The sequence below is a fragment of the Mixophyes fleayi genome, chromosome 9 (assembly GCF_038048845.1).
Source record: "Mixophyes fleayi isolate aMixFle1 chromosome 9, aMixFle1.hap1, whole genome shotgun sequence".
Taxonomy (NCBI): Eukaryota; Metazoa; Chordata; class Amphibia; order Anura; family Limnodynastidae; genus Mixophyes; species Mixophyes fleayi.
In genome coordinates, this window is record NC_134410.1 from 58,954,720 (window position 1) to 58,978,840 (window position 24,121).

General features: G+C 39.3%; 1 protein-coding gene across 1 annotated transcript; it reads left to right on the plus strand.

Moving 5' to 3' along the window:
• The first annotated feature begins 2,698 nt into the window (after positions 1–2,698).
• On the plus strand, positions 2,699–23,063 carry MCTS1 (MCTS1 re-initiation and release factor). Its single transcript, XM_075184387.1, has 6 exons — positions 2,699–2,804; positions 10,291–10,443; positions 11,746–11,843; positions 15,210–15,343; positions 18,718–18,785; positions 22,865–23,063. Exons 1-6 carry the CDS (start codon positions 2,794–2,796, stop codon positions 22,944–22,946), a joined length of 546 nt encoding a protein of 181 aa, XP_075040488.1. The 5' UTR covers positions 2,699–2,793; the 3' UTR covers positions 22,947–23,063.
• The last annotated feature ends 1,058 nt before the right edge of the window (positions 23,064–24,121 follow it).

A 24,121-nucleotide genomic window follows, 5' to 3' on the forward strand; every position in this document is an offset into this window, starting at 1 on the left:
ATTTTCAGTTCTGTTAGTGTGGAAAAATATTTATTTTTGGGGGTTTTTACGCCAATTCTCACTACTATTTAATAATAGTTCTTCACCACATTAGTTTGTTCCTTAGTTTTATTTTTGTTATTTGTTGCTAATAGCACTTCATCAATATATTTTCATTATAAGAGGAATAAATATACATTAGCAGATTAAAATAAATGAACTAAAAATGTGAATAGAAAATGATTGAAAGCATAAACTCTATTATAAATAATTATAGCAATGAAAAAGAGTGATTCTTTGCAGATAAAGAGTTTTATCATATGCATATCTTTCCTGTTAATATGATGATTATAACAGTTGGTAGTAAATATATCAGAGAAGGTTTAGCATTGTGTGCAGTGCATGTTTTATTTACCATTATATCTTAGGTAGTTTCTTCATGTTATATTTATTGATTAGTAGTTTCTTAGGGCACAGTATATGTATGATATGATCACATGGTGTAAAATATTGCTTAAACTGGATTCGTGCTTGGGTGGCTTAGGTTAGATATTTTAGTGGGGCCTATTAATTTAAGGTGAGGCGACGGGACCTTTAATTTAATTCTGGGGTGGTTAGAGGCTATTCATTGAATATGGGCCTGAGTTTGGGGTGGATGGCTAATTATTAAATGTGAAAATGAATCATTTAATGCCGGGGATGGTTGTGGGAAATGGTTATAGTTATGAAACGTAAATACTGTTTAATCTATTGCTTGGGTTGTTTGGAAGGATGGAAATAAGTTTATTTATTAAAGGGGAATAATATTAATTTAATGTCAGGGCTGGTTGGAGGGAAATAGATCTATCTGTCAAATGTGAATACTATTATTTTAATGTTGGAGGTAGGCCTAATTATAAAATGTGGGTACTATTGATTTAACACCGGGATTGGTTATAGTTTTCTAAAATTCATGTACCCATTTTTCTTCCAAATAGGGCCTCCAACATTCCAGGATTCAGACACACAGCAAGTAAAGAAACCAGTAGCCGCTGTAGTGAAAGTGACAAAAACATGTAGGAAACAGCAGGACAGCCTGCCAACTGTCCTGAATCTGGCGGCAGTCCCGAATTTGGCCGATTGTCTCGCTTAGTAAGGATTTGGTCCAATTACAAGGACAGTTGGGAGGTATGTCTTAATCCAGCTCTCGGCCAGGGTGTCATATTGACACCTAGTGCTCTGCGGCTCCTCCCAGTACCAATCCTCATAGTACTTGTTTTAGGTTAACCCTAAAACACAAAATAGCCCTATTAGTATATAGGGCGAAGAAAAAACAAGCCCTATTGTTGGCAAATACATCAGGTTTTTAAAGCAAATGGTCTTTTAATCTATTGCTATAATATGATAGCTATACCCAATAATAATCAGACAGGTATGAAAAATAAAGAAAAAGTGCTGTAGGGAGAAGGAACATATAAAATATGATTTGTTTTTTTTGTTGGATTATTCATTTTCATTATTTAAGATTTATCATTTATAATAATAAAACATTGATGGGATAAGCAACACTAAAATAGCCTCTTTTTATATTGATAAATATATTGTACCAAAAATCACCCTTTAAGGATGAGCCACTACTTATGGGCCAGTGCTGTGTGCTTGCCCCCCCGGGCTAAAGTCTGCCAGCCAGGGCCCTGAATAGAGGAAATTGCTTTATCCATTAAGTGTTAACAGGACAAGAATGTATTACTACTTTTTTTTCCTCCAATGAGTTTTCCTGCTACAAACCACCATAGCTGTTACCAAAGTAATTTACATTTCTCCAAAGCATGGAAGACATTATTCCTGTGGATATCTTAACTGCAATGCATGTATTTACTTTAACACCCTTTACATTTGAACCGTCCATTCATACATTTTTAGAAAGTGAATTTACACCATAGCAGTAATTTTTTCCACAATACATATTTTTTGTGTTTGGTCTTTACTTGTCATGTTACACGTCAAGTAAAGAAATATAAATGTTCAGTTACCACTGATATCTATACAAGGCCTAAGTCTATTATTTGGTCAGCAAGAAAGATAAACAGTATTGACATATGACAGTTTTGTAAATACCCCTCAAAGCTTTCAAAAGCACTTGTTAAATTTGGGTTGTTTTCTCCATTCCTCCCCCCCCCCCCTCCTTTTTTGTATTGCTTCTGAAGTACTACAATCTGAAAGCATTAAGTACGTTTGCCTACCTCCAGTGGGTCAGGACCCACTGTGGGATTTATAAAATGACTGCAGCAAAGCCAAAACACAATAAGTTACAACCAATCACTGTCTACTATTAAGAATATCTCGTTTAGTGCTAGCATTAAAGAAAAACATAGGACATGCAATGCAATCTAGGTGATGCTCATTCAAAATGTTGTAACATTCAAATTGCTGACATGTAAAGTAGCTAATACACTTCAATGTCTCCTGTCTTTAAGACTCCTCTGAATTAATGCCTGAAAAGCACCTAACACCTAATTAAATCTAACAGGAAAAAAACAACTATTTTTCCATCGGCATTCAGTACCAATATTGCCATGTTTGTGGGTAGAACACTGCCCTGGATGATTCTCCATTACGTTTATAGCTATACAAGAACATTTGTAGTAGCAGCAGCAGCAGCCCCGCCTCCCCGGTGCACCATGTGACCGCGGCTGTCACATGACCTGGTGATGTCAGAAGGTCCTCTAGATGAGTAGGATCTAGCCAATCCCGTGGTCGGAGGGCTTCTGTGAGATATACCCCGGATGTAAACCTGACGTTCCCATAAGCCACCGGGCCCTAGGAGACAGCAGCATGTTTAAAAAGTAAGTGCTTTAAAACCCGATTTTCTGTTTAGCATTTTATTAAGGAGAAGAAGAAATATGGAGCGCCATCCAATTTATATATTGGTACTTTAGGATTACTGTCATACAGTATTTCGTTAAGTGTGTCTATAATATATATATATATATATATATATATATATATATATATATATATATATATACTATACCATACCATACCATACCATACCATACCATACCATACCCATTTTCCGTAGATAACAAGGTGGTAGAAAATCAATACATTTGTTGAAATTGTGTATAGATCTAAACATGTGGTACTGTGGGACAAATACATATAATGACAGATATGTATTACAGACAGATATATATCTTTGATAGTTTTCAATCAATGACTCTCATATAGATGTGGCTCCTGTTAAACAAATAACATCCCAGTGTGGTCAGGGCCATGTATAAAAATGCTGGACTGCCTTGTTTGCCTATAATTATGGCTAGTATGCATGCAGGAGACTTCATTGCCTTTGAAAGAGGCTTGATTGTTGAGAGATGCTAAGAGTTGCTAATGTTTGACAAGTACTGTAATAGTGTCTAAGGCAGTGGTTCCCAAACTTTTGCAGTCCGCGGCACCCTTAGAGTCCACAGGCGCTGTGCCCCCTGTGCCTCCACAGGCGCTGTGCCCCCTGTGCCTCCACAGGCGCTGTGCCCCCTGGGCCTCCACAGGCGCTGTGCCCCCTGTGCCTCCACAGGCGCTGTGCCCCCTGTGCCTCCACAGGCGCTGTGCCCCCTGTGCCTCCACAGGCGCTGTGCCCCCTGTGCCTCCACAGGCGCTGTGCCCCCTGTGCCTCCACAGGCGCTGTGCCTCCACAGGCGCTGTGCCCCCTGTGCCTCCACAGGCGCTGTGCCTCCACAGGCGCTGTGCCTCCACAGGCGCTGTGCCCCCTGTGCATCCCGCCATGGCCAGGAAGAGAAAAAACAAACCAAAAACAAAACTTTCCAATCCGGCGGCGCCCAGGACCCAGCATCCTCCTCGCTTCCCACTGAATGTCATCACGCCCGACCCATTCAGTGAGAAGCGAGGAGGCAGGAGGATAATGTCCCGGGCCCGCCGGATTGGTAATTTTTTTTTTTTGTTTGTTTTTTCTCTTCCTGGCCATGGCACCCCTGTGACAGCGCTGCGGCGCACAGTTTGGGAACCTAGGGTCTAAGGTGATGTAAGTATGGGCAGAAGTGCATACTCCATAATCATGATAAGCTTTCAATAACTTGAAATTTAATCCAAAACAGGTGAGCAACTACAGATTTCAAATTGATGGTGTAATCCATCTCAATCATCTGTTCTGAACCCATTTGAGCATATTTTAGAACAATGAGGTTCAGCAATTGGTGCCAGATTGTATCACATCAGAGTAATATTGCAATCATTACAATTCAGTCCAGATATCTGTAGGAATCTTCTGTCTTCACTGTTCCACAGCTGTAGAAAATCAAAGATAGATGAAAATCAGCTTCAAAATATATAGGTAAATCCTTCACACCACAGATACCCAATAATCGTCCTCCACAGGATAGTCAGTAGGTAGATGGTTCAATGAATACTCCTTCAGTAATAGATGACTGAAGGAGCATTCATTGAACTATACTGAATATCTTGAGGAGGACCCATTTGGACATGTTGGGAACTTAGAACCATCTTTAATCCCAGTGTGTCTTATGCGCTCGACTATGGATTGATCTGACCTTTTGAGTGATCTCGTTTGGAGGCAGGAGGAGGATTTGAGAAAACCTCATGTTTTGAAGCTGATTCCCTTCTATTTGGATGTAAGCATATTACCATTGGAGATTGAGGAGATTCATTACCATTCTCTCACGATTATTGGGTGTTTGTGGTGTGAAGGATTTACCTATATATTTTGAACTTGATTTTCATCTATATTTGATTTTCTACAGCTGTGGAACAGTGAAGATAGAAGATTCCTACAGATATCTGGACTGAACTGTGGTGATTGTAATATTACTCTGATGTGATACAATCTAGCGCCAATTGCTGAACCTCATTGTTTATACATGTTACTTTGGTGTTGTGGAAATTCCTTTGGTTAAGCAAGGCTGCAAGGGTTGTTATTGAAGCGCTCTGGGAACATCCTGTTGTGTTTATGTTTTACAACAATGCCTGAGAGCATTTTCAGCATCATCAACCAGTGTCCTGTTGACTGTCTTTCTTGTAAAAAGAACAATAGTACTGCATACCTCCTGCATAATTCCAGAACTTAGCCAAGGTGTATACAGGCCTCACTGTTTGCTTGTGATGGGGCCAATGCTCTATTTATAACACTTTCACATTGCCGCTCCTGCAATTTCCCAAGCCAGGTTTTTGCTATGTCACAGAGCATTTCAGCTCAGAGACACTGTTCAAAATGCACCTTGGACCCGGGAATTTCCCATGTTCCCCTTTTATACTGAACCCAGGTCTGCCTTGGCAATAAGTGTCAGTCATCACAAGAGGAGCTTTAATTGGCTGAAAAAATGGTAAGGCCTTTTAAAGAGACTTTTTTTTTTTTTTGCACACAAAGATGAGGCCACAGTGGGTGGTGAGTGTTCACAGCATTGCTTTATGTGGTTATTACTATTTGTGTTGCCTTTGGATTCTACTACTTATGGGGGAGAACGTGTGTGTATGTATGTATGTATGTATGTATGTATGTGTGTGTATGTATATATATATATATATATATATATATATATATATATATATATATATATATATATATATATTTACACCTCTGACTCATTCGTACAGCCATCAACGCCAATGTGTCATCAATAATCGAGTAGAGGGGACAAAGGGTTACCTTAACAAGATATACAAATAAAGATACATGTGCCAATACAGTAATGCAAGAAAAAACTTTCAAGTGCTTACATTATAAACATTTTAAATATAGAAAACATTTTAAATATTGTTGCCTTAAACACAGGCAAACATTATAACTGTACTGTATATACTTTCATTACCTATAACTGACGGTAATGTGGGTACCCAGGGTTTTGTGGAGTAGGTTACTCAGGGATATGTGTAGTAGACGGATAATCTTGGTTATGGGGAGTAGCCGGGTACTCTGTTATATGGAGCCATTTCTGGAGGATGATGTGGAGTGTTTAGTGGCGTACCTGAGTTAGGGGGAAATATTTGTTGCCCTCTGTTATATAAAGGGTAAAGGCCCTTAACGTGGTATGGAGTATGAGGTTGTGCAGGTCCTTGCAGTTTTGGCATCAGGCGATCTAAGTAAGCCATCATAAATTTGCGCTTCTCCCACGGAATCCGCTTCTGCGTATCCATTATTTGGGTAATGAAAGAGTCCTGCACTTCTCGCTCATTATCCATGAAGCGTTGCAGATGTGCATCCTCTTGGGCCGCAATAGCCATATCCATTTCCTTGAGCTGTTCTACCATTACTCTGTTCATAGCTTTTGTTGCTTGTTTCATCTTATTTAGCTGCTTCTTCCTTTTAGGAATATTGTAAACTACAAATGGGAAAAAGAAAGGAAATACATTAGGGCCACAGAGGATGAATGAATATTGCTGAAAAATTAAATAGTGTTGTAAGCTATGTGCTTGAGGCCTCCTCCCTCCTGCATACTAGCTTCACGCCGCAACATATACGTGTTCATGGTTTAATATGTTTTTACGTTTACTTTTGGACTTTTGTAGTTTTGTTTAGCAATGTTAAACTTTCATGTATTTCATTTACTTTAAAAATGTTAAAATTGATCAACTTACTGTTGAAGCGTAATGTCAGGGTTGGCGTTGATGTCGTTGTTTCGCTGGCAACGCTTGTGTGTCTAGTGACGGTTGTGCCGCTGGCAAAGGTTGCGAGTCTGCCAATTCCTCTGAGGACATATTCATTTCTTCATATCGGGCAGCACAGTGACTTAGTGGTTAGCACTTCTGCCTCACAGCACTGGGGTCATGAGTTCGATTCCCGACCATGGCCTTCTCTGTGTGGAGTTTGTATGTTCTCCCTGTGTATGCGTGGGTTTCCTCTGGGTGCTCCGGTTTCCTCCCACACTCAAACAAACATACTGGTAGGTTAATTGGCTGCTATCAAAACTGACTCTAGTATCTCCCTCTGTCTATCTCCCTCTCCCTCTCTGTCTGTGTGTGAGTGTGTGTCTAGATTAGGGAATTTAGACTGCAAGCTCCAATGGGGCAGGGACCGATGTGGGTGAGTTCTCTGTACAGCGCTGGGGAATTAGTGGTGCTATATAAATAAATGATGATGATTTGAACACTCCAAATCACAATGTTCTTCCAGCGAATCATCGGTAATCATAAGTGGTGGCACGCTTGACTGACTGCTTTCAGGTGTTGGACTGTGAGCATCATGGCAGCTTGATGATGACAGTGCTATGGGATTTGCCAAGGCAGAGTTGCTGAACACCACATTACATTGATCATAAAATGGCCATTCCATATGGGCAGTACCACTCTTTCTCCGGTTGTGGTCATGCACTTTGGATATTGTTTTCGAAGCGACTTTAATTTATTTACCACCAGTTGCTGGCTGCACTTTATCCCATGCTGTTAGTATTTTTTGTTTTTGCTATATTATAGTATACTGTTGCATCCTGTACAGTGCCTGTGATCTGTTTTTTTTTATTTCCTCCTCACCTCTAATCGCCAGCAGCTCACGCACCTCTTCCTGTAGCCAGTGTGCCATACTTTCTCCTAGCTCTCTTTTCTGCAGCATTGAAATTACGTCACCCTCCTGCATTCCTAATCCCCCCCAATCGACTTCTTTCTTTGAGATCCGAATAAAAAAACCCGGGTCGCACTGTTCACACTGCAGACGACCCGGAACTGACACGGAAATAACCCTGCAAAAGCCCTGTGTCAAATTCCCAGGTCATCAGATCCGGGATTTTGTATTGACCCCCTTTCATATTGAGTTTCGTCGTGGGTCGTCGGAGTTCGTCCCGGCAAAAACCTGGGTTGTATAGGCAGTGTGAATGGGGTATAAATGACCATCTATATTGGTGTTTCCATTTTTTTGCTTACTAGTTGTAAATGTGTAACACACACACATAATGGCAATGTAATATACTGCTGAACCTTTAGGATTTAAATGACCTTTATTGTAATAAAAGGTATAATTACAGAGTTGAATCTGGAGGAGAGGAGTCTGTCCCATTGTATGTGTTCAGAATGGAAGTCAAAATTACTTCAGGGTTTGTAATACTAAAGCCCAGACAGCCTAGCTCTTCTCCTCCATGGCAGCCTCTCCTCACAGACAAAAGTCAAAACTGTCAGACACAGGCAGCTAGCTCCTCCTTTATATCTTGTCCGATGGCAGTATTAGGGTAAAAGAGAATTCTGATTAAGGGAGTAATCCAGACTTAAATCTAGAGGAGAGGCATCTCTTACACATATAATTTTTTTTATTTTTATTTTTTTTACTGTTCGAAATGTAATTCAAGTTTCCTTGTCCAGACCCCAGACGGTCAAGCACCTCCTCCTTGGCAGCCATTCTCACTGGGCAAAAAAATTGCCAAAAATGTCTGAAACTGTCATCTGGAGGGCCTCCTCCTCCTCTATTTCTCTCTTGATTGAAGAATGGGTGTGGGTTCTGCCTCCACTCTCCTGCTGTCTGCACAATCCTTTTCCCTTATGTTTGTGTACTAAAGCTGTCATTTATATCTCCTCTTTATCTGTTTTGTTTGAGCCATTCCGGAGTCTAATCTGGAGGAGAGTTGCCTATTCTAATTAGTGTCCAAAATGTAACTTTCAAGTTACCACAAGGATATCAGACGCTAATGCTGCATGCAAGACTGAGAGTCAAGTGCCCTGCACACCTGCAGAGGGACTGCTAAGCTGGCACAGCAGTCCTGGAACAGATCTTTGGTTCAGTCTATTGCTGAACTGTCACAGCTCGCCACAGGTTTCCATGGGGTAGACAAAGAGAACCTTACTATTGCCTCCTTTGCTGAAACCTCAGTGATCCCATTCATCTGAGGTGTCTCAGTGAGGAGTCTTTTGGCCCTGTGACGACTCCGACAAACCGATTGGGACCCAAAGTCTAGCGAGTTCCCTGCAGGGAATGGATATAGAAGGGGGAAGAGTTTGTCTTAGTGAAGAAAAATGAAAGTGCCAAACTCCTGCCTAGACCCTCTATACCCATCGTTGGTGACCCCTAATATTCAGGGAAAAGGATTTCATGTAAATACAAAACTCCTGTTATCACCGGACAGGGAAACTTTGGCTCTGTTTGAGACAAAATGTGTCAGTACTTTGACAACCCACAATTTTCTTGCCACACACAGAATGTTTTACTAAGTAATCTTTGATCATTTTAGAAAATATATGCATGCAAGGATTTCATGTAATTTAAAAAAAAAAGTGTAGATATTATCATGTAAGCAGTCTCTCTAAAACCAGGAATGTAAATATAATTAGATTATTAGATTATTTTTAGGTGGCGCAACTTTCCAAAGACAAACGAAGATTAAACGATGACCAGTAACTGCATGTATAAAGTACATCACCTTTCACCAGAACTTATTAATTTTCTTACCTGGCCAGTAAGAAGTAAGGAATTGTCATATGTGATTAAGAAGAATCTAAGGGGGGTATTCAATTGTTAGCGAGACCGCTAGAATACTCGCGCTCCAAAAATATTACCGTTAATACGGTAATTTACTCGCTGGATTTCAGAGAGTAATTACTGTATTAAGGGTAATATTTTTAGAGCGCTCGATTTTCGGCGATCACGCTGTCAATTGAATACCACCCTAAAAGTAGATTATGACTTGCCGTATAAAGAAAGAGATGTAGTCTATGCCAGTCAACCAGTACAACTTAAAGATGTTTTTACCTTTGATATATTTTACCCTCCATCTAGCAGAGAGGGGGCACCTTTGCTGGAACCCCTGTTCCTGAAGCTGTGAAGCAGGTCAAAGCACAGCCTTGTCATTATAAATAAAAGATGGAAGAAGGAATACTAATCCAGTCCTTTACTCATGCATTCAATGGTGGGGGGATCAATGATGTAACTGACCAACGTTGTTTTGTGTTTCATTGTTTACTATGGGTGCTTGACTCGTAGACATGGGTGCTGCAATTGGTGTAGTTGATTCTGTAATCTGAGAATATGAATTCTACTATATAATTATTAAAGGTATTCGAGACAACAGAAACTTGTTATATAGAGCCAGTTTTAAACAATGGGATCCCCTACATATGTCCTCATACATATTCCTTGATGTAATTACATGTTGTTCTGTGTTAAAAGGAGTCGTTGACAGCCATATCTAGTGGCACAGTGTCCTTTAGTGACTGCGTGAGTATTGTTTGCACATCTGTCCTATCTGCACAGAGTTTGCATTAAATGATATGTGAAGAATAATATACAATTAGGAATTTGGGAGCCTGGGATGATATGCATCCATAGACTTAAATAGAAAAGACTCCTAAAAGTTAAATAATTGCATTTTATTTTTTTTTTTGCAGGTTTGATGAAAAGGAAAATGTATCCAACTGCATTCAGTTAAAAACATCAGTAATAAAAGGCATAAAAAATCAGCTAAATGACCAGTTCCCTGGGATAGACCAATGGCTTAACCAGATTATGCCAAAAAAGGACCCTGTGAAAATAGTACGATGGTGAGTTAAAACAACTGAATAACTTTAGGCTATGTATGCACAGCACATTTCATGTGCAGTTTGTCTGTAGCTGTTTGTATGCCCCAGGGAGAAGTGTATTCAGTGTTGAAAGTGGATGCTGGAAAGGATTATGAATGCAGGAAAACACAGCATGTCACTGACATACAGTGTTCACCATGAACACCAAAGGTACTTCTCCACACTAATTTGTGATCTCTATGAAATGATCCTTAGGGGTATATTTACTATACTGCAGGTTTGAAAAACTGGAGATGTTGCCTATAGCAACCAATCAGATTCTAGCTGTTATTTTGTAGAATGCAATAAATGAAATCTAGAATCTGATTGGTTGCTATAGGCAACATCTCTTTTTCTGACCCGCAGTTTCGTAAATATACCCCTTAGATTTTTCTATTTTGTCTAAATAGTCACACAAGCATGTAATAAGTGTGAATGGGTATCTCTCCTTGCCTCTGACTTTGCATTGAAAGTTAAATAGATTATAAATGAACATAATCAATCAAGCTATATCTTCCAATTATTATTTTTACCTAAATAATCAGGCTGGCTGGTTTAGATGCTGTAGACACTATGAATTTTGTTCATGTAACACAGTGCTGTACAATCAGAGAATTCACATATCTTCCTACCCCAGTAGAGCTTAAAATGTTACATTCCTTACACAAACACACTCTACACCCACTTTAGTCATAAGCCAATTAAATTAAGAGAATGTCTTCTGATCCTGATAAGAAGCTAGAGGAATCCCATAGAGACACTGGTTGATGGTAGACCTCCTCTGGAAGCAATCTTATCAGAATGGAATCCAAAGCTCCAGTGCTGCCACTAGACATCTCACTTGCAGACCTAGAACTAACCAATGCAATATTGGAATATCCGCAGTACAACAAAGTTTATAATAAAATAATTAACAGATTATTTGTAATGGAAACAGCAACAACAATATAGTATATGTTATGTGCCTCTATACAAAACAAGGTACAAACATCACACTTATTTTAGCCATGGGATGGACCACTTTCAGCATTTTAAGCTGAAAGTGGCTAGTTTAACATCATGGAAGATGAATTTTGCAGGATGCAGAACCATTGTTTGCTAAATAAATGGTGAAACGGGAACCCCAGTCAACCCAATGTTGTAATTTACTTATCTTGCTATATTTCTTTACTGATAGAAAACACATTTGATGTTTACTGTTTGACCGTATAGTCTGAAGGTTACCTGTGACACTGGCTTACCGTAGACAGCACAGTAATTCAATTTATTTTCTTTCTCTTTCAGCCATGAACACATTGAAATTTTAACTGTAAATGGTGAACTGTTATTCTTCAGACAGAGGGAGGGTCCATTCTACCCAACACTGAGATTACTTCATAAATGTAAGTCCTCAGCATCACTTCTTCATCCAGACAGCTTGCATTTTATAAATAAAACATCTTTCATGGTATAGACCCAGGGGGTTATCTGCTAACTGTCCTTAGCAACCAGTTAATAATTAGGTTTGATTGATATAGTGAAACTGAAACCAATTTCTGATTGGTTGCTCAGTCTTGGTGCACATGTGTGTTTTTATTAGTGAATAAGTAAACTTGTACATTTTTTGAGTTGCTTTTAAGTGGGTTTATATAGGTATTGAGACTTGTCAATATGTCAGGCAGTTTTTCCTTCTTTTCTGTATGAAAAGAACAAATTAACCAAATGGCTGAAAAGTAATTGTGCAGTCAGTGAGACTAGGGGGTAAATGTATTATGCTGCAATTTTTTTTTTTTTTTTTTTTTTTTTTTTTTTTTTTAAACTTGCCGGAAATCGATGACTTTGCAGCTAAAATTTAAAGCAGCAATGGAAGCCATCGCCGCTTTAAATTTTAGCTGCAAAGTCGCCGATTTCCGCAGAGTTGAAAAAATCGCAGCATAATACATTTACCCCAGATGTTGTCCTTCCTTTTTGAATGTCTTTCTGCCTTTTCATCTTTTGTTTCTTCTTACCATTTCAAACTCAATTATTCAAACTTGAACGGACTTATCAGGACGTACTTATCTGACATCTGTTTCTGTTGACAACATGAAAATATAAAATATACTGTCAAGCTCCCATCTCTAGCTTATCTTTGATGCAGAACTGTCCTTTGTTCCCCAAATGCATTCTCCAAAAACCAGTTGGGTACATATAAGAAACAAACAGATCTCGCAACACTTAGAGGCATATTCAATTAGGTTTCCGGTCTGCGGCAGGCGTGCCGCAACGTTAATCCACAGTACTGCAATAATGTGGATTTTCGTGATAATTATTCACATTTACATTTGTCAATATTTGAAATGTTGACCCTTCTTTTTGAAGACCTCTGCAATTCACCCTGGCATGCTATCAATTAACTTCTGGGCCACATACTGACTGATGGCTGCCCATTCTTGCCTAATAAATGCTTGGAGTTTGTCAGAATTTGTGGGTTTTTGTCCACCCGACTCTTGATGATCCGATAAATGGTTGATTTAGGTTCAATCTTACTAGCAGCAATTTCCTTTCCTGTGAAGCCCTTTTTGAGCAAAGCAGTGATGACTGCATGTGTTTCCTTGCAAGTAAGCATGGTTAACAGAGGAAGAACAATGATTTCAAGCACCACCCTGCTTTTAAAGCTTCCAGTCTCTTCTAACTCAATCGGCATGACGGTGATCTCCAGCCTTGTCCTCGTCAACATTCTCACCTGTGTTAACGAGAGAATCCCTGACCTGATCTCAGCTGGTCCTTTTGTGGCAGGGCTGAAATGCAGTGGAAATGTTGTTTCTGGAATAAAATTCATTGTCATGGCAAAGAGGGACTTTGAAATTAATTGCAATTAATCTGATCCCTCTTCATGACTGGAGTATATGCAAATTGCCATCATAAAAACTATTTTCTATAGATTGCAAGCGGGGCCTTCTTTTTGTTTAATACCTAGAGTTGTTTATAACTGCGTTTGTTCCAACTCTAAAGTGCTGCAGAGTATGCTGGTGCTATGTAAATTAATGTTTATGCATCACCCCAAGTGGCGTAAATGAAGGTCATACTGCTGGCTGTTAGCCACTTCGGTTGCAGCATTTCTATTTAATGCTGTATTTCACAATGTTTTACAGTTGGGAGCAAACACTGTAATAAATCAAGTCTAGGCATTAAGAACTAGACAAAGAGGTTAAAAGGAAAAGGTGCTCCTAACAAACTTACAATCTATGGGCCTGATTCATTAAGGATCTTAAATGAAGAGGTTTCTTATTTCAGTCTCCTGGACAAAACCATGTTACATTGCAAGGGATGCAAATGACTTTTTTCATGTAGCACACTTATCAACTTTCAATTTCAGTGTACAAATAAGCTATCAAGTATTTGTGTGTTACATGAAAAAACAGTCGGTATTTAACATATGTGCAAAACAGAACACTCATTTGCACCCCTTGCAATGTAACATGGTTTTGTCCAGGAGACTGAAATAAGAATCCTCTTCATTTAAGATCCTTAATGAATCAGGCCCTATATCTAGATCCTTGAGAGTCTGTATGAACCAGGTAGAAGGGCACATTAAGTCTAAGACCCATAGGTACAGATGTTGGTCTCTTCTGGTTCCTAAGACGGCAGTAGACTGCATGCACAGTGCCTTGATAGAATATATATGCATGGCAAACAGGGTAAATGCCCATGTGTCTTTAACATTTTGGATCTATGAACTTTGTTTGACTTAATGATTTTCCTGCAGAAATATGAGTCTGAAGCTACTACTATGATTTTTGTAGCCTGCTTCTTCCACTAGCACTGTGACTTCCTTTTGCCTCCGTTTGCTTTTTTTGCATCCTGATGCTGCCTCTGTCACATGTAGTCTTGCCCTCACTAATATAACGGTTCAATTGTACAAGTCGTTGCTTCCGACCAGATCAACAAGCTCAACATATTCATCTTAACATGATCTTATGAACTATTCTATAGCGGATGAGCTGGAATTGAAGATTAATTACAATAAGTTGCAAGGTGTGTTTAACAAGGCTTTCAACAAACAACTCTAGTATATTCCAGGGTGAAGATGAATGTAACAGAGTGCAGTAGATGAAAAAAAGGGTTACCTATTGAAAGCAGACCTTTAAACCAGCTTTTTGTGGCCAAATGACCAGCTAGCTAAGACCTGTTAGCTCCTGGTACGGGTTCAGACCATTTGAGTTTTACAAATGCAGCGGAGGAACAAATACTTCTTTTTAATACCATATTAGCACGAACTGTAACAGCTGAAATAGAAGAGAATAGGGCTGATAAGGACTTTGTTTGTTTGAAAAGCGTGTGTGGGAGGAAACCCACGCAAACACGGGGAGAACATACAAACTCCTCACTGATAAGACCATTTTCGGGAATTGAACTCATGATCCCAGTGCTGTAAGGCAGAAGTGCTAACCACGTAGCCACCGTGCTGCCCATATCCTCACAGAAACTTATAAGGAGAGCTTGGAACAAAGGTAGGGGGGGGTGTAAGTGTTTTTGTGGTTGTAATATTTGATTGAAAAAAATCCTCTCCTGGGTGGGAGAGGGGGATCTTCTACTCAAACCAGCACAGGCATTGCAGGACTTGCCCGAGCGGCGGTACGTGTTATCGTCTTTTATTTAAGTGATGGTTTTGACCCAATGATGCATATTATGAACTAATTATTTTTACAACTCAATGTTTTTTGTTTATTCTAAACTTGTGATTCTATTCTTTCTCCACTTTTTTTTTTTTTTTTTTTTCGTTTCAGATCCTTTTATTCTCCCACATCAGCAAGTTGATAAAGGAGCTATAAAATTTGTCCTAAGTGGAGCAAATATCATGTGCCCAGGTCTAACATCTCCTGGAGCGAAGCTTTACCCAGCAGCAGCTGATACTGTTGTTGTATCCTTTCATTGTTACAGAAATGTATGGCAGCAGGGATAGCAGGTTGAACTAGTAATCTTTATTTAATTTTGATTAACATTGTTTATATGTTTATTTATTGTTCCTCATCTGTGCTGTGAATAGATTTTCGTGCTGCTTTGTTGAAGTTTGACTTTGGCAAGATGAGGGACTCGCTAGAGTGTACATCAGTCAGCTACAACATTAAAAACACTGACGAGTGAAGTGATTAACGTTGATTATGTCGTTACAATGGCACATGTCAAGGGGTGAGATATATTAGGCAGCATGTGAACAGTCAGTTGATGTGTTGGAAACAGGATAAATGGGCAAGCCTACGGATCTGAGCAACTTTGCCAAGGGCCAAATTGTGATGGCTAGATAACTGGGTAAGAGCATCTCCCAAATGGCAGGTCTTCTGAGGTTCCCAGTATGCAATAGTTACTACCTACCAAAAGTGGTCCAAGGAAGGACAACCTGTGAACCAGAGGCAGGGTCATGGGCACTCATGGCTCATTTATGCTTGTGGGAAGCAAAGGCTAGCTCATCTGGTCCAATCCCACAGAAGAGCTACTGTAACACAAATTGCTGAAAAAGTTAATGCTGGCTGTAATAGAAAGGTGTCGGAACACACCGTGTAGCCGCAGATCAGTCGTAGTCCCATGTTGACCCCTGTCCCCCGCTGAAAACGTCTACAATGGGCACGTAAGCCCTAGAAATAGAGCAATAGGAAAAGGTGGCCTGGTCTGATATATCATGTTTTCTTTTACTGCCGTGTGCATGTGCGTCATTTACCTGGAGCAGAGATGGCACGAGGATGCATTATGGGAAGAAGGCAAGCTGATTGAGGCAGTGTGATGCTCTGGGAAACCTTGGGTCCTGGCATTCATGTGGATGTTAGTTTGACAGGTACCGCCTTCCTAAACATACATTCTTGCAGACCAAATATACCCCCTTCATGGCAACTGTTTTCCCTGATGGTAGTGGCCTCTTTCAGCAGGATAATGCACCCTGCCACACTGCAAAAACATTTCAGGAATGGTCTGAGGAACCATGAGAGTGGAGGCTGTTGATTAGGCCTTCAAATTCCCCAAAGCTCAATCTGATCAACCATCTGTGGGATGTGCTGGAAAAACAAGTCTGAGCCATGGAGGCCCCCACCCTACAGTTTACAAGACGTAAAGGATCTGCTGCTAAGGTCTTGGTGCCAGATACCACAGGATCCTTCAGAGTTCTTGTGGAGTCCATGCCTCTACAGGTCAGAGATGTTATGGCGGCATGAGGGGGGCCAACACCATGTTAGGCAGGTGGTTTTAATACTGATTGGTGTATTTAGAAAACTATTCAAGATGGGCTAGAGTTTTGGTCCCTAAATGATTGAACAATTGTGCATGTCTTTTTTGGTCAATCTGTGTACACATTACTTATGGCTTACTAGCGGGTAATGAGGGTGGACTGGTCTCCTCAACATGTTGACATTTGCACAAGTTGCACTGTTCAGATCAGTGGTTCCCAAACTTTTTCAGTTTAGCAGTCCCATTTTATAAGTAGTTGGGTCAAAATAACGTAATAAGTATTTAGGTCAAGGACAGAAATACTTAGTAAGTTGTTTGCATAAATAAGCCACAAAAACCCAAGGGATTCAATTATATTTCTGTCAAAGAATAATTTACAGCTAATATTAAGAGGAATAAGATCAAACAATTAAACAAAATGTACAAAAATCATCACTGTGCCCCTTCACTCTCACGCTGTCCCCTCCTTCATTCTTTTGCCCCTCCATTGCTCTTTCCTATCACCATTTCCCCTCCATTTCTTTACTTAGTATACTTGGCCTTCTTTCTTCTTTTTCTTCTGTCTTCTTACCAATCTGGCGGCGCCCAGGACCCAGCACCCTTCTCTCTACTGTTGCTCCTCACCGAAGATGTCGGACGTGATGACGTCACGCCGCCATTCAGTTAGAAGGGAGGAGGATGCTGGGTCCCAGGCACCGTCGGATTGGTACGTTGTTTGTTTTCCTGGCCGCGGCACCCCTGGGAGCCGCGGCGCACACTTTGGGAACCACTGGTTTAGATGCATCTCAGATTGATTGTTAGACCAAAACCAATTTACTAATAAGGCACTGGAACACATTCTTCCATCCGTACTCTACAGCAGCATTATTACATATGCTGAGTATACCCAAATTGGTGCTAGACAATATATTCTATAATGACCTCTGCGAAGCTTGATTATCGCTTAACCAAAAGTATAAACTTATTCATCAAAACTAAAAATATATTAATATATGTGGCAATCATAATTTTGGCCCTGAAATTCAAAAACAGTTTCTTCTGCAATGGAGAGAGGGGTAATTTCTCAATAATGGACGTTTTTGATCCTGGAGGGACATTCTATTCTTTCCAACAGCTAGGGGGAAAATACGCTTTAGACAATGCTCGGTTATTTATGTACCTGTAGGTACGAGATTACTCCTTGTCTCGAACTTGAAATGAATCCACCTGGCCAATCCTAGATGAATTGGATAATTGCACTTGAAAGTCTTGAAAAGCAAAAAATATAAAATTAGATCTCTTTATAAAGATCTCTTGTAAGTTAATAAGGCAAAAAGATAACCTGTTGATGGAAACAGATTAGTGAACTACAAAATCAAGACATATTGGTACGTTATTTTGAGAAAACTATGAAACCGCTTCAGACAGCTGACCTGCAGGAAATACTTGAAGACTTTTAAAAGGGTGTATGTTTCTCAGATCCAGAGAAAACATATGATCAAAGATGAGATGGGTAGATGTTTGAAATGTAGTAGAAAGGGGACTACCTTCTTCCATCAATTCTGAGGATGCAGGACTTTTAAAATTAAATTGCACAAAGAACTCTTCTGTAACTTTGAATCTTGGATCCCTGAACCTCAATCCATGGATATTAAACTGCTACTTACAGTGGAAATCATTTTATGAAAGTGGAAATCATTTTATGAAAGTGGACATCTCCAACCCCAGTCTTTCTCTAGAAATTGAAAAAGTAGTTTGATAGGGAGGGCAGGACTCCCAGATCTAGAGAAAGTTGTGTAAGTGGGAAACTTATATTGAAATTCATGATTCTGAAACTCAAGGTAAAATTGTGAAAATAGTCAAATCTACTGACTGGATCTTATATAGACCATTTGAATAACTGACTGATGGGAGAAGATTAAACATTACCTTTAAGATCTTGGTATGTTGAAGCCTGAGATAGATATATAATTTTTTAAACTAGGATGTCACAGGTCCATTTAAAAGATTAAAATACAAATATTGCATTGCATAAGCAAAAGTTGCTGTGGAAAAAAAAAAAACCTTTGAGTCCGTTGTTTCCTTAATTTTTGCACTCAGGCAATCATGGCAGAGGGAAAGCAGCATGCTCTTTGTGTTGGTGTCATGAAGATGTCTGCAGATGATATGTAAGTTAGCAGCATAATCTGGAGTTATCATTAACCCCCTGCTCTATCAAAATGTTATATAGTTATTGCGAAATTTTACATTTATTACTCATACCTGCCCTACTCTCCCGGAATTCCCAAGAGGCTCCCGAATTTTGTGGAGTCCTCACGGACTCCCGGAAGAGTAGGTAGAGCAACCGAAATTTATAAAAAAGGCGAAATTCATGGCAGTGAATGGAGGGGGTGGGGCTTAATCGTGTCATTAAGCTCCGCCCCCTCCATTCAGTGCCATAAATTTCGCCTTTCCCACCTGGGCATGTCTGTTATTATTTGAAAACCATCAAAACAAAGGCTAATATACAAATGGATCAGTTTGAAAGAAGCAACTTGTTTTTGTCTTTGTTAATACAAGGACAATATTATCAAATAACGGGAGATGTGTATGTGTGTGTATATATTATTCTTGAAATTAGATATTGCTCTTGGTGGATTCAATAGGGACCACCAAATCAGTATTGACCAGGTGTTCATGTAAATACAGTTTGCCGGAAGACACACAATCTGCCTGATTGTATGGTCATTGCTAGGCCACATTAATTTTTGCCTTCTGATGCATTTCTTGATGCGCCTCAACTGAATATGTCCAATGTTGTCACTCACATTTGTAAAGGTAGTTTGTGGAATCCAGATTTGAATTGCTTACATGTGTATGACATAAACATGCCCTTGAAGCAAGGCCCAAAATAAGTCTATAAATTGATAATGATCCATATTTAACCTTTTACCTACAAATAAACACACAATCATTTTACATATAAATTGTATAGTGGCCCCAAAACTACACACACTGAAATTGCATAATAAAATTATTAGTACATTTTGTGGATGAATTTATTTTGACAGTAACTAAGGAAACAATATCAAAAAATGCTTTACCCATATCACTAAAAATTTGAGAGAAGATTTATTCCACTGCTGTACCAAAAGGTACATTCCCTTAGATAATGCAATATGTTAGTTTCAGCCCAAACATTTGTAAAATAGTGGGGCCTCCTGAGAAACATTTTTGACATTGACCTCCCTGATAGTGAAGGAGTTAATGGAGTGTTCTGCTTTTTATGTTTAGGTACATTATTTATCTGGCTCAAATTTTATTGTACCAGGATAGCTCACTTGTGCTGGCTGTTTTACTGTATTTTGAATACTCCTGGAACAGACCTGAACAAATTGATGCAGATGTTAGGAGCCAGTAATTATGTAATGACAATTTGCAAGTCACAAATCTTTTAGGTGTGTGGTGATGTGAAATATTGAAATAAAACAGTGTTTCCCAAACCCAGTCCTCAGGGACCCCTAACAGTGCAGGTTTTCCAGGTGCCCAGTGATATAATTATACCACCTGTGGATCTTTCAAAATGTCAGTCAGTAATGATTACACCTGTGCTCCAACAAAGAGATATGGAAAACATGCACTGTTATGGGTCTCTGAGGACTGGGTTTGGGAAACACTGAAAATAAAACATAGAACAAATCGTCAGCATATGCAAACACTTCCCCTTGGCCGGTGATAGCACGATGCATCGGCAGCAATTAGAACTCCTATTTATAGTATAGTCCCACTATGCTATTACAGCAATCGGAGCCACTCTATCAAATAGGGTTTTTTGCTGAGTCATACTCAAAAAGTTCTAAAAAGCCACACCTAAAATTTGCGCGTTTATGCCCATACCTTGAGTCATATGCAACTAGCTCTGCACTAATCACATATGCAGCAGGTTTATGCCAGGGGTATTACACCCTATCAGGTCATATGCACATTAAAGAGTGTGGGGGGGAATTAACAATGCTTTTTTTTTATTATTATTAATGATATTATTATTAATAATAATAATATTATATTTATTTATTTTTACGATAAAAAGCAAATTTGTTATTAGGTTATATTTAAATGGATAAAACCTCTGTAGGTATAATCTTCCTTCTTGTGAATGAATAAAATTTAGGAAACAAAAATGAATCCTAACATATACAAAATCATATAATATAGGCGCAAGCCAGGAAGAAATCACCTATCTGTTGGAAGCGGCTAGCTACTGCTGGAGACCGCCCTCATTGGTGTGTAGTTGCACCAGCATTCAGACACCCATAAGTGATTCATTTACTGACCAGGCGTATCTGTGTCTCCTTGTAAGTCTGCCTCCCCCCACAATTACACAAACACAGCTTTACTGTACTGTCTATGTTGGCATGCCTTTCCCTCCCCAATTCTGTCTATCCAGGTGTAAGGAGTCCCCATTATCAGATGTGCATATCATCATCACTATTTATTTACTAATTCCGCAGCGCAGTACAGAGAACTCACCCACATCAGTCCCTGCCCAATCGGAGCTTACAGCCTAAATTTCCTACTACACACACAGACAGACATAGAGACTAGGGTCAATTTGATAGAATCCAATCAACCTACTAGTATGTTTTTGGAGTGTGCGTGGGTTTCCTCCGGGTGCTCCGGTTTCCTCCCAAACACAAGGACAACATACAAACTCCACACAGATAAGGCCATGGTCGGGAATTGAACTCATGACCCCAGTGCTGTGAGGCAGAAGTGCTAACCACTTAGCCACTTATGCATATGGTGTGTGTGCTCTTTTTTTTTTTTTTTTTTTTTTCTTTTGTGGGCACATGCCCATCTCTCAATGAGCAACAGTATGCAGGCCTGGCAAATTGTAATGTAGCCATTGGAGTCGCTGTTCCATGCGTTGTAAATGTTCATTGATATTTAATTTAAGCATCGTAAATAGGCAATGTGACTACTTTCACTAAGAAATGTAAATGAGCAGTGAAAAATGTTCTCTGCTCAGAATTAGACATTTATTAAAAATTTATGGAGAAATAAGTAAATTCAGTGAGGAGATTAGGTGCTAGATCAATGAGCAGTGAGTAAATTATGGTGTTGACCCTATAAATGTTGATCATGTAACTGTTGAACATATGTATCACACCTGTCTTTTAGAACAAAACATAAAGAAGGGAGAGCAAGCAACACATAGTATAATAAAATCAATAAGTTTCTGTGACAGGATGGGTTTACACTGCCACACTGTGGAGAGGTTGGTATACCACATTTGTCTTGGGCTTCCTTTTTACCTTCAGTAATCTGTAGTTGGTGAGCACTTCTACTGATGCTACTTGGCCACCAGATACCGAAGTGCTAATTATGCACCACTGTGTCCCACTTGTAGGGGAGAATAGCCACTGTCACTTCTAGGCTGCTTCACTGTCATCTATAACCACCTACTTCTGGGTGCTGTGTGTAGCTGCTGCAGCAACCTCTTTATTGGCAATTGTTCTTGTTGCTTTTACAGCCAGTCTTTGACCATAAATGGGGGCAGCCACATTTGTTTGCTTAAAGAGCCAAGCCTAATTACCATGTCACTTTCTATGGAAAGTGCAATACAAGCCATGCTGAAATACAGTACAGGTACCACCCACAGAAACATACATCCATTGTACATCAGAAGGTTCTCATTATCTGCATTTACCATATTATGCACCGCCCCTGTGGCAGGATATGATAAATAAAATATTAGAGCACATCATTTGTTGTACCTTGCATTGTGAACAGTATAGATCAGGGTTTCCCAAACCCAGTCCTTAGGGCTCCCCAACAGTGCAGGTTTTCTGGATCACATGTAACATAATTAGGAGCACCTGTGGATCTGTTACAATGTGTCAGTCAGTAATGAATACACCTGTGCTCCAGCAAGGAGATATGGAAAACCTGCACTGTTAGAGAGCCCTGAGGACTGGGTTTGGGAAACCCTGGTATAGATAATATTTTTTTTCAGTATAATATTAGTGAATGGTATTTGGTAAATATGTACTTTAAAAGTATTGCATTTTACCTTCAGAATTGAGCATACCTCTTTGTGTATTTGACCAACTTTTTGCACAATATTGTGCTTTACAAATGTGCATGTTCTGTGTCCTGTAATTGTTAGCACACCATTGTTACATGGATAGCAAGATCTTGTGATAGTATTTACTGCATGACTTCATCTCTGCAGAAGCATGGTGACCAACCTTTTATCTTTTTACAGTGAGAAAGTCAACAAAGGAATTGGCATTGAAAATATTCATTATTTAAATGACGGATTGTGGCACATGAAGACTTATAAGTAAAGCACTGTATCCTGGAGCACTCTGACTTTAACCTAGACTTGAAAATAACCTGTTTTTATTCATGTGGTTGAATGTGATATTTGCATTCTGTGCTGATTAATAAAGCAAGTGTCATAATTATGTGTACATTTTTATTCTTGGTTTGTTTAAATCTATGCTTTTTTTATGCTGCTTGAAAGAAAAGAAAGGGGTGGTGTCCTACGGATCATTCAGGACTCTTTCCGCGGCTCCTACTTGTTCATGTGATGCACAACTTGGTACCAGCTACTGTCTTTATATGGCATTGCATTGGAGATTCTATCTGTTTGTATATGGTAAGTAAAGAATGTATGTGAGTATGTCTGTTCTGGAGAGGAGAAAATTAATTTTGTATTATTCTTTTTCTGGTGTCTCACTCACAAATATCTGAGGATATAACCCATAATGTTATCAGTACTCTGGCATCTCTTAACTGGAACTAATCCACTATTCTCCTGGGTAATACCATGCCAGATGCCAAAGGAATACAATACAGTCTACAGTGGGCCTCTGAAATTGTGTGTATCTCTAAGTCTCCCTATAATTTTTACAAATAGAAATTCAATTTTACATAATTTCATTCCAGAAAAAACTGACCTACAGACTAGTAGCATTTATGATAATACACTCCAAATTTACTATGTCTAGATGGTAAAATGGGAGACTGCAGGTTTCCATTTGAGAAACATTATTATTTGATTGGGGTAATTGGAACATGGTTGGGAGAGTCACATGACTGGACTGCTGGTACTCAGTTGTACATTTTTGTATTCCCTACAAACTGGTGCAATACATCTGTTAGAAGTGATCTGAAAGGGAGTAAGAAGGGTAATGTTTCTGATGGACTATTTGAGTGTGCTGAAGCATACAGCATATGGAAATGACAACTGACAAGATAATTGTTCTAGTATGAGGAACGAGTATGGGCTCCATTCATAGAAAACTTGTACAACCGGAAAATGTTGCATTTGGAGGCAATCTACATTAACTTGAAATTGATTGGTGTAACTGGACTTTTAGAACTGGAACGTAACAAACCTTTTTAGGATGACTGCAGGTCAATTTCTTGGTGTAGCAGCCCCAACTAGAAAAAGTGCCATATTGGATCTTGATATTCAAATTAAAGAGAACCTGGAAATTAGTGGTGATCATGTAGT